Source organism: Balaenoptera physalus, assembly GCF_965194825.1.
Source record: "Balaenoptera physalus genome assembly, chromosome: 3".
NCBI classification, from domain to species: domain Eukaryota; kingdom Metazoa; phylum Chordata; class Mammalia; order Artiodactyla; family Balaenopteridae; genus Balaenoptera; species Balaenoptera physalus.
Window position 1 is genome coordinate 1,788,537 of NC_138890.1, and position 11,136 is coordinate 1,799,672.

The 11,136-nt window shown below is 64.5% G+C and overlaps 1 protein-coding gene across 1 annotated transcript; it reads left to right on the top strand.

The window, feature by feature from the left end:
* The first annotated feature begins 725 nt into the window (after positions 1–725).
* ABHD17A (abhydrolase domain containing 17A, depalmitoylase) lies at positions 726–9,263 on the top strand. The gene is made up of 5 exons (XM_082456776.1): positions 726–884; positions 4,299–4,835; positions 5,957–6,151; positions 8,503–8,682; positions 8,785–9,263. The coding sequence occupies exons 2-5, from the start codon at positions 4,504–4,506 to the stop codon at positions 9,008–9,010; spliced, it is 933 nt and encodes a 310-aa protein (XP_082312902.1). The 5' UTR covers positions 726–884; positions 4,299–4,503; the 3' UTR covers positions 9,011–9,263.
* Positions 9,264–11,136: the final 1,873 nt, after the last annotated feature.

The window sequence follows — 11,136 nt, forward strand, 5'->3', positions numbered from 1 at the left end:
TCAACTGACATCCTTTTTCATCTCCCCTACCTTCAGCTCTGTAACCATCCGCCTCCCTGCCCGCGGGGTGAGCTGAGTGGGAGGGGCTCGCGATCCATAATATTTTATTATATTATTTATTTATTTGGCTGCCCCGCGCGGCATGCGGGATCTTAGTTCCCTGACCAGGCATGGAACCCGTGCCCGCTGCAGTGGAGGTGCGGAGTCTTAACCACTGGAACTACTGGACCACCAGGGAAGTCCCCGATCCATAATATTTTAATTGCATTAGTAAAAAAGCCAAAACCAAGGCAAAAGAACCCATGATGAACAAAATATCAAGATTTTAAATAAAGGCAGGATGACTCGCCTCACCCCAGTCAGGGGCCTGGTTCCAACAAAACTTTGTGGGTTTTTTAGTAGTGCATTAAAATATTTTTTTTTATGTTGACTACTGAGTTTTTTTGGCACGCTGTAAGCTTATTTTCTAGGCGAGTGCCTCACTTGCCTCACCCGAGTCCTGGCCCTGGAATGAGTGAAGGATCGAATGTATGGTTGTGAGTCTCCACTGCCTGAAACCTAGGGGGAACCCAAAGCCCTGGCCCCGCCCACCCACTAGTGCCCCGCCCACCACGACGTGCCCCCGCCCCTCCAGGGAGCCAGCTCCACCCCCAAACCCTGCCCCGCGCCCGGCTCCTGGCCCCCGGCCCCTCCGGCCCTCGCGCACACCTGCGCGTCACTTCCGGGGCGGCGGTGGGAGTGAGGTTCACTTCCGCCAGCGGGGGAGCGGCGGCGGTGGCGGCGGAGGAGACCGGGCCGGGGCCCCGGGGGATCGACGGACGCACGGGCGGGCGGCCGGGAGCCATGGAGCGCGGCCCCGGGGCCGGGGGGCGCGGGCCGCGGCGGTGAGTGTCCTGCAGGGGCTGGCGCGGCTGCGCGGAGCGGTGTCAGTGCTTCCCGCGGCCGTTTGGAGAGCCGGGCCGGGCCGCGAGGCCGGGGCAGTCCGGCCGGACGCCCCCGAGACCCCGCACTCCCGGAGCGGCCGCGGTCCCAGCCGGAGGACCCCCGGATCAGGGCCAGGGACCGCGGGACGGCGTCTCCGATTCCGGCAGAGGGCCGTCCGCCGTCCATTCAGCCCTCCGACGTGGGGTGTGTTCTCACCTTTGCGGGTACGTGGCCCTGCCTTCGGGGAATGCGCTGTCTGAGCCGCGGACTCTATCCCCGGTCCCGAACCAGTGCCCCAGCCTGACACCCGGATCCGCCGAAGCAGCCGGAGCCCTGCTTCCTAAACGTCTCCAAGACACCTCTGCCCTTTCGCGGGCGTCCTCTGGCGGGCTGGGACACCTGGACAGGCTTCCCAGCCTTTGCTCCAGTCCCATCTCCAGGCTACAGCTAGGGCATATCCACAGCTCCTAACCCACGGGCTCCATTCCCAGCCCGGGACTCCTCCAGGGCTCCTCCTTTTCCCCCAGGATGAAGTCCAAACTGCAGTAGGGCTCACGGGCGCGGCCCGACCCAGCTCTGGCTCTCTCCAGGATCCCTCTGCTCTCCTCTTCCTCCCAGTGTCCCTCTAGCCTGGGACCCGCAGTTCCTGGAACCCGCTGTCACTTCTGGGTTTTGCCTGTTTTCTCCCCTCCGCCCTGCTCCCTGTCACCCGGCACTTTGCCTGTGCCTTTCAGGCTGACTGGCTGAATGAGGTGCGGTCATAGTCGTCCGTATTTAGGTCGTCCTGGAGTATTGTAATTGCCTGGTTCCTTGTTGGTCCTCATGACACTGCCAGCCTGCACCGGGCCCGGCAGCGGGGTGCCCGATTATGTGCTTGTGGGTGAAATCGCTGGGCTCTTGGTGCCAGGGGTGCCTGCCCAGTGAGTGAGGCATCTGGGTGTGCTCTGTCCAGTCCGAGGCCCGGCTCTCAGGTCACATTCAGTGACATCCATAAAAGACAGCGGGAGGTCCCAGGTCTGCGTGGCTTGAGAAGAGACCTTCCCCCGTCTCTGTCAGATGTCAGACCTGGCGGACTGTAGCATCCCCCTTTCCCTTTTGCCCCTGGTACTTTGTCCATTCGTTCAGTCAGTGTTTACTGAGCAAGAACAGGTAGTAGTCTTGCCCTCATGGAGTTTCTCTTTGGTTTGAGGGGTATGGTTGAACGTGCAACCAAAAGCTGCAGAGACAGATCTGAACCATGAGAGTGTGTGTGGGGGGCTGACCCTGTTTGGAAGGGTGCTGGAAGGGAGATGTGAAGGGTGGGTGGGACAAGGGTCACGGGCTGTCTGGTGAGATTAGGGGAACTGCTGGGGCTTTGGCTCTGAGGCAGGAGGAGGCAGTGGGGCTCATCAGGGGAGGGTGAGGTACAAGATGCGTGAGGCTGGAGAGGTCGGCCCCACGCCTGGTGCCGACCTGGCAGATCGTGGTGAAGGCTTTGATCTCTATCCTGAAAATAGGGGGACTACTGGGGCACCCAAAAAGGGAGGTAGCGTGATCAGATTTGTGTTGTGAAAAGATCTTTTGGCAGCTGGGGTGAGAATGGCCCAGAGTGGGTGATGGTGGCCCAGCCGGGGATGGGGGGGGGACCGGCGAGGAAGGAGACTGTGCATGCCCCAGGCAGAGTCAGCAGGCCCTGTGACGGGCGGATCTGAGGGTGCAGGGAGGTGTCAAGGATGGCACCCCAGTTTGAGGCTTGGTCAGCAGGACCGTGTCCACCTTAGTATACCTGTTCATCCTCGGGTCACCAGAGGCCTCCTACCTGCCCACTGGCTCTCAGCCAGGCCTTCCTCTCAAAACGAGCCTTCCCTGTGCCACCCAAACTCCAGACCCGCCAAGTCACCAAAGCACCAGTGCAGTGTCATCTGTTGGGGCCTGGGCCTCTTTGAGAATATGTTGGAGCAACATCGGTTTGGTTGACACTCTGGAGGGGGAGGGAGGGCGTCCTGGGCACTGTGGGGTGTTGAGCAGCACCCCTGGCCCTGCACACTCAGTGCCAGTAGTAACCCCCCCGCCCCCAAGTCACGACAACCAAAGATGTCTCCAGACCTTGGCAAGTGTCCCCGGGGGGCAAACTTGCCTTCGTCTGAGAACAGTGTGATGGACTTGTAAAGCGAGCATCCCACCTGGGAGTCTGGGGGCTCCTGGAGGCAGTCCGTGTCCCCGCCTCGGCTTTTGCCACCCTCTCCCATGCCACTCCATGTGCCCCCATCCGAGTGACTGCGATGCGGCTCTCTGCAGCCCCCGGTCTCAGATCACAGGTCTGGAGGGAGCAGGTGTATTTCTGGGCCTCAGACTGCGCCGACCTGCTCTGCCTCTGCGTGTCCCTGGCCCAGTGGTTTACAAATGCTGTGGCCCCGAAACAGAACGGGCTCAGGTGCTCTGCTGCTGACACTGAGTTGTGAGCGTGTGTCCCTCCCTTACTCCAGGCTGTAGGGAAAACGTAGTAAATGAGTATTCTGTATTTTCAAACCTCTGTATTTTCTTCCAGTCTCCCTGTTGGCAGCTCCATGTACGATTGTAGTTGCTTTAGCAATTTCGCTGTAGTCTGTTCAAGGCCACGTTTCACACGACATTCTGCGTTTCTTCTCTGAGCCTGGCCCATTCCACCACTTTCCCCTCATCTTATTCACTGTCTCTGTGACCTGAGTGGTGTCTGATTGATAGATGAGGAAACTGAGGCCCAGGGAGGCTAAGCGACCTGCCCAAGGTCACAGACACCTAAGCTGGCAGAGCTGGGGAAGGAACCCCAGGCTCCCATGACCCTGCCCTGCCTCCCCCCGCAGCAGGCTGACCCCTGGGCCTGGCCCCAAGCACTGGAGAGAGCCATTGTCTCAGCCCAGTAGGCCTTCCCAGCCTCGAGATGTATCCTGCTTTTGTTTCCAGAGCCTTTGTTTGTTGTATTTCCTCTGCCTGGGCTCCTGTCTCCGGACTTCGCAGGCCCTGGGAGCTGGGAGCGTGCTCCTGGGTCCCTGTGGTCAGCAGTCGGTCCTCGCCTGGCCGAGCTGTGGCACCTGGGGGTGGCAGATGGTGATGGGCCCCAGGGCAGAGTCTGGGCCAGCCGTGTGGACAGAGGCACGGGGCGGGAGTGGGGTGGGGTGACGTTTCTCGGGGCCTGGAGCAGGAGCTGTGCTGGGGAGAGCTGGGTGGGCCAGGGCTCTGATCGCCCCGCACAGCCTGCAGGCCGAGGCTGGACTGATGAATGGGCTTAAATGTCAAGAGTTGGTGTCTGCCAGCGGAGGAAGGGTGGTGGCAGGCGGGGTCCTGGTCAGGTTTAGGTCCCACCAAGGTCACTTGGGAGCCCCGGGGGAACCCCACATCTTGCTGTCCCCCTGCAGGGTTTCCCTCTGTGCGACATGGACACACGAGGCTGCGAGGCTCCCAAGGGCTCGGCTTGGACCGCGATGGGGCTGGGCTGCGGCCTCCTAACGGGGCTTTCGTCTGGGGCGGTGGCCGGGGGTCGCCCTGCCCCCTGCCCGTGTCTCCGAGCACCCCCATCCCTTCCCTGCCGGACAAGGCCCGCCCCGGGGCCCGGCGCCCGCCATGAACGGCCTGTCGGTGACTGAGCTCTGCTGCCTCTTCTGCTGCCCACCCTGCCCCGGCCGCATCGCCGCCAAGCTCGCCTTCCTGCCTCCAGAGCCCACCTACTCGCTGGTGCCTGAGCCCGAGCCCGGGCCCGGTGGGGCCGGGGCCGCCCCCTCGGGGACCCTGCGGGCCTCGGCCGGCACCCCTGGGCGCTGGAAGCTCCACCTGATGGATCGCGCCGACTTCCAGTACAGCCAGCGCGAGCTGGACACCATCGAGGTCTTCCTGACCAAGAGCAGCCGGGGCAACCGCATCTCCTGCATGTATGTGCGCTGCGTGCCCGGCGCCAGGTGAGCCACGCGGACTCGACCCCCCAGGGTGGAGGGACCGGGTGGGGGGTGGGAGCCCAGGATGTGCTCCATCCTCAGGGCTCTTGTTTCGGCCAGTGGTGGCCCCTGGATGGCCAGAGACCGGCGAAAGCCCATCTGGAGGTGCGGGTACCCCGGGGATTCTTCTCGCCAAAGGGGCGGCAGATGAGATCTGCCCATGGCCACCGAGGAACTGCCGGGGGCCCTTCCACGTGCAGCCCTCTGGGGGGCCCTCTCGGCACCCTGCCTTGTGGACGAGGACCCTGAGGCTTGGGGGTGGCTCTGAGTGGCTGTGTCACGTCACCTGCTCGATGTGGAGCCATCTGCTTCCGGGTCTCAGTGTTCACCTGCCCAGGGCTGGTCTCCTGGGCCCTGGGTGCCTGGTGAGGCCCGGCACCCGCTTTGGGCCGGTGGCCCCTGAGGCCTGGCTGGCAGCTTGGGCCAGGTCTGACTGCCGGAGCCCTACAGTGGTGCAGAGGGGGGCCTTCCAGCTGCTTCTGCCTCAGAGCAGGCTGGGTCCAAAGGGCAAGCTTTTACCTTTCAGCTGGGCTGGGCTAGGGCCACAGCGGGGCTGGAGGAAGAAAACTCTGCAAGGCTGTCGGCCGGGATCCAGCCTGGTCACCTGCCCTCGGCATGACCGCCTGGCAGGGCCGCCATGGGGCACAGGGCAGAGGTGGCGGCCCTGGTCATTCCCTGGAGGAGCGGGAAGAGCTGCACCGCGGTGAACAGGGGATGGCTCTCTTTGCCTGTGGTCGGAGGGGCCGCGTCTCATCCTCCAGGATGGTTCCGAGCAGTGGGCAGACGTGCCTCCCATCCTCAGGCCGTCAGAGTCCCTCCAACAGGAACAATTCCAGGAGACAGGTGGCTGCTGCCCAGGGCGTTAATGTGATGGTCACTGCGGCTTCCTGGGCTCACGCTGGGGGTCCACCTGTGCCAAGAAGGTGACCGGTGGGCCCAGCGGCCCCCTTTGATGAGCGGAAGCCCGAGACTCCACTGTGTGTCGTGGCCTGAGTCACGCCGGGCAGAGCCAGGCACTGTTCCCCTCGACAGGGCTCCTGCCCCCTCCGCCCTCTGACCTGTGCTTCCCCACTGCCCACCCCAAGGTACACGGTTCTCTTCTCGCACGGCAACGCGGTGGACCTGGGCCAGATGAGCAGCTTCTACATCGGGCTGGGCACGCGCCTCAACTGCAACATCTTCTCCTACGACTACTCGGGCTACGGCGTGAGCTCGGGCAAGCCCTCCGAGAAGAACCTCTACGCTGACATCGATGCCGCCTGGCAGGCCCTGCGCACCAGGTGAGCTCACGCGGCGGGGAGGGGCTGGCAGGCGTGTCTCCTCACAGGTGGCTGGACCTGGTGAGACCAGGTGGGAGGAAGCCCAGGTGGGTAGCCCCACAGGAGAGGGAGCTGGTCTGCGGCCACACTGGGCCACAGGAAGAGGCCTGACCCCTGTTCCCTCTGCAGGGTGACAGGCGTGCTTGGTGTGCAGGGGGAGGGCGGTCCTCCAGCCTCCCTGGGGGGAGCCCCTCCTGGGAGCCACTGGCCTGGGACTGTCCCCATGGAAATGGAGGTTCCGCCTGGAGGGAGGGGGCGGGCAGAGGATGAGGCCCCTCCTGAGCCCAAGAGGTGGTGTGCGAGGGCGGTGTGAAAGGACTCTGGGAGCCCCGAGGCTGAGGGAGCACTTGGGGTGCGGGGAGGGGCCGGGCCTCTGCATCAGGGTTCTGGTCATGGAGCTTGGCCTCATCCTGAGGAGGGTCTCCTCTGGGCCTGGAAGGTTCTGTCGGGCAGCTTCGTACCCAGCACAGTCCTGGTGGCTGGAGGGAGGTCAGCTCCCAGAGGCTGGGTCCTCCCCAGGCATGGTGCCCAGCACACAGCTGCTTGCTTGACTCAGACAGGGCCCCCGCTGTCTGGTCTACATCTCCGTCCCCAGACCCCACCGCCCCGGTCATCCAGGTCCTGGCAGCCCCCTTCCACCCGTGCTCGCTCACTGAAGCACAATAGCTCAGTCTCTGTGCAGAGATGGCCCGGCGCCCTGTGCTGCTCTAGAGGGAGACCCACCCAACCCCACCCTCCCGAAGGCGGTGCCCTCTGCCTGCCCAGAGCCACCCCATCTTGGCCCTGCCTGGCCGACTGGCGCAAGCAGCTCCTTCAGGGACCACAGCCAGCCTGCCTTGGGGAGGCGGGGCCCTGGTTGCTGGAGTGATGCACCAGGCAGTCCCTGATGCAGGCCCTGGGAGCAGGGTCCCCTGGCACCACCCTGGCGCTGGGGACCCATGCTGGGTGGCGTGGTGCAGGTGTGTGTCCACACTCGGCTGCCGCAGCCTGTCCCCACTGGCTGGGGGTCGCTGGCAGAATCATACCCCGCCAAAGGGCCAGGGGTCTGAGCTCTGTCATCCATCCGTCTGTCCTGCTGCCAGCCTTGACCTCCAGAGACCTGGTCCCTCAGACCCAACAGCTGAGAATCATCAGGAGGGTGGGAGGCTGGGGCCCAAGTGGTGGCCCGGGGCGGGGCAGGCCTGGAAAGAAGAGCTGTGTCATCCGGCACCTGTCACGTTTGTCCAGGTGGAGACAGCCAGGTGGCAGCTGGGGGTCCCTGCCTGGAGCTGGGTGATAGGACGAGGCTGGTGCTCAGCACAGCAGTGCTCATGGTGAACCAGGGAGCAGGTCGGGGAGGAGCAGCCAGGGTGGTAGGCACAAGGCCAAATGGCATCCCTGAGGCCTGGGGGTTGGGGCCGGAGGACAGGGACTGGTACAGATGGCACCTGGGTGCCCAGGTGGGTTGCCCAGGTGAGGCGAAGACCTTCCCTGGCCACTCGGAGGAGGGGCACCCCCTTTGAGTTCAGGATGTGGGTGTGGGGAGGAAGGCCGTGGAGGCCCCCTGCAGTGGGAGGGTGGTGAGTGGGTCCTTGTGTGGTCAGGAGAGGACTGTGCTGGGGCGGCGCTGGGGGAGGCCCGTGTGGAGGGGGCGTGGGGGGGTCAGGACCTGGCCACTGTGTAGGAAAGGTGCCCAGGGAGGGAGGTGGTGGCCACCCACCTCCCCTCAGGAGCCGCTATGCCTGCTCACCCACGTTGTACTAAGCAGCTGAGGGGCCGCAAACTGGCTGAGATGAGAGAAGACGAGGCTGCCTCCATTCCCCGAGGCCAAGGGGGTGGGTGATGGTGACGGGTGCTGGGAGGAAGACACGCCCCCTTGCCGTGCGACCTGGAAAGGCTGTCGAATTCCGAACAGCGAGGACAGGAGGGCCCCAAGCAGGTTCTGCATGTGGCCCTAGTCGAGTGTGTGTAGGGGTGGGGGTGGCCTGGTGACCAGGAGGAGCAGGAGAGGCCCCAGGGATCTGCCCCCAGAAACCACACGGCGCAGGTAGGGCCCGCACAGGTGCACTGCCCAGGTGTGACCAAGTAGATGCTGTCGAAACTGAGGGTAGAGCCGGGGGCCTGGGGCTGCGGGCAGCCAGCTCCCCTCACACCTGTGGGTCCTGCCCCCCCTGCTGAGCGGACCGCCTCGGGGCTGGGAGGCAGGGGAGGGTGCCTGGGCGCCACCCTATTACCTGGAGCCTGCCCGGAGAACGGGGGACTGCACTAGGAGGGCAGGCAGTGGGAGGGGTGTGCTTGTTGCGTCGCGGCTGATCTGCACCCACCGCCGCCAGGTACGGCATCAGCCCAGACAGCATCGTCCTGTACGGGCAGAGCATCGGCACGGTGCCCACCGTGGACCTGGCCTCGCGCTACGAGTGCGCCGCGGTGGTGCTGCACTCCCCGCTCACCTCGGGCATGCGCGTCGCCTTCCCCGACACCAAGAAGACCTACTGCTTTGACGCGTTCCCCAAGTGAGCGCGGAGCGGGGCGGGTCCGCGGGCGGGGGCGGGGACCCAGGGGGCGGGGCCTCGGCGGTGTTGGGGCGCGGAGGCCTAACGTGCCCCGCCCCGCAGCATCGAGAAGGTGTCCAAGATCACGTCGCCGGTGCTCATCATCCACGGCACGGAGGACGAGGTGATCGACTTCTCGCACGGGCTGGCGCTCTACGAGCGCTGTCCCAAGGCCGTGGAGCCTCTGTGGGTGGAGGGTGCCGGGCACAACGACATCGAGCTCTACAGCCAGTACCTGGAGCGCCTGCGCCGCTTCATCTCCCAGGAGCTGCCCAGCCAGCGCGCCTAGCCTAGCGGCAGGCCCGAGCTGCACCGGGACATCAGCAATAAGGCGGCGCCCGGACCCCGCCCCGGCCCCGGGGGCTGCATGTGAACCCCCGGGCGCCCCACGTCCTCGAAGCAGCCGGCCGGTAGGGGTCGGGACCTGACCCGGCCCCTAGGCCGTGGACAATGTACAGGCGACGGAGCTATGCTCTCCTTTCCTTTTGGAAGCAAAACGAAGGAAAAACGTGAGAACAGAAATTAAAGATTTAAAATTTTAAGGTTCCTCTCCCTATCTTGGCTCATGCGTGCTCTCCCTGGGGCTCAGCAAGCACGAAGAGGGGGCCGGGCTTGTCCCCAACCCCCCAAGGAAAGTTCACAACTGCGGATGTCAGGTCACTCCCTACAGAAGAGGGGTCCAGTTCGGGTCCTTGGGGCTGCCGGTTGCCTGGGTGGTGACGGAGGGGCGGCAGCATTCGAACCCAGGACTCTGCGTGCTCGGAGGGCGCGCCTGGGGAGGGTGGTGGGCTTCCTGTCTCCGCGACAACCCTGGGGGTGGAAGTGGCCGCCGCCGGTTTAGGCTGGGCCTGCTCCGGGCCCCCAGAGAGGCAGACGACCCTTCCGTGCCCGTGTGGTAGACATCGCAGGGCTGCTCTTCCCATCCCACCCCACCCGTCCTCGGCTCCCGCTGCACAGAGGGCCAAGAGAGTCTTGCAAACGGGGACGCTTGGGTCCAGTGGAGGGCAGTGGCAGGTATGAGGCCCCGTGGGGCCTCCCCAGGAATGAGGTCACGATGAGCACTCCGCAACACGCCTCCGGACCTTGGTCTGAGCTGTATCCTCCGCCCGGGGTGCCCTTGAAGACAGGGTCGGTCCGCGTCACCCTGGACCCTGGCCAGACGCCTGGCTCATCAACGGCCTCCGGAGTACCCCCTGCGACCTCCAAGGGCGGCACTCTAGAGTGGGTAAGGCCTCAGAGGCCTGTCATCCACCCCGAGGTCGGGCGGCGGCTCGGCGTGTGTGGCGACACTAGGCAGTGGCGAGGCCGGGAGCCGGCGATGCTTCCGCCTCGGCCCCTCGGGGTCCGCGGCCCCTTTAAGAAGGGGCGGTGCTTAGGCCTGGGGGCGGGGAAGACGGCAAGGGGCGCGGCCGGGCGAAAGCGGAAGTGGGGTGGCCCGCACAGCGGCGGCGGTGGGTGGCTGAGCGCGAGGAGGCCGCGGCCTGCGCGGTAAGTGGCGGCGGCTCGGGCTCCGGCTGGCCGGCCCTGCCTTTGCCGCCGTCCCGGCTGTGGGGGCGCGCCCAGCGGGCCGGCCGGCGCCGGCGGGTGTGTGTCAGCGCTGTCTGTGGCTCACAGCTGGGCCTCGGGCCTGGGGCGCTGGAAGAGCCGGGAGTGGCCCCGGGCACGCCGTCCCTGACCCAGGACGGTGCCCGGCCTTGACCCTCCCGAGCCCCACGGGCCCTCCCGCTGGGAGTCTAGGCTCGCGTTTGATAATCCACGACGTCTGGGAGCAAAACGGAAAGTGGGGTGTGTTCTCTCGGGAGCAGAGAGCATCGGTCCTTTCCGCCGCGGGGCCTTTGCACGGGCTGGTCCTCGTGACCGACTTGCCGCTACTACGGCCCGGCCTTTGCCGATCCCCCTCAGCACGTCCGGCTCCTCAGCCTCCCGCTGCAGTATTTCTTCCCCGAAGCCGCCCCCCCAGCCCTGTGCTCCCATTGACCCCACTGCTGCCCGTGTCACAAGAGCCCGCCGTCTTTTCACCCCATCAGAATGTAAGTTCCCTGAATGCCGGGACTCCGCAGTGCAGCAAGTCCAAAGCGACGACTCACGATTGAACAAAAATGTTTTCAGACACACAGAGTAATTCAGAGTACAGAAGAGTGTTGGGTGAAAACTCAGTGTTCTTCCCACCCCTGACCTCAAGTGCTCCCCTCCACTGGGGCAGAGAGGAAGCAGTTTCTTATGTGTCAACAAAGAAAGTGCATGTGTAGCTAATGAGTTTATACAAAAGTGTGATCCTCTTACTCAGCGTGCCTTGGAGAGTGTTGAGTTTCCCCTACATAGATAGATTGGATCCAGTCCTCCTGGTGGCCACGCCATAGTTTATTAGCACTATAATTTATTCATCCTGTTTCTTGTTGGTTGAAATGTAGGTTT

What these genes read in the sequence shown, in the direction of transcription:
- ABHD17A (XM_082456776.1), top strand. Translation starts at nt 4,504, where the DNA reads ATGAACGGCCTGTCGGTGACTGAGCTCTGCTGCCTCTTCTGCTGCCCA. An exon ending in TGGCAGGCCCTGCGCACCAG is followed by an intron (nt 6,152 to 8,502) that starts GTGAGCTCACGC and finishes CACCGCCGCCAG; the next exon opens with GTACGGCATCAGCCCAGACA. An exon ending in TGCTTTGACGCGTTCCCCAA is followed by an intron (nt 8,683 to 8,784) that starts GTGAGCGCGGAG and finishes CCCGCCCCGCAG; the next exon opens with CATCGAGAAGGTGTCCAAGA.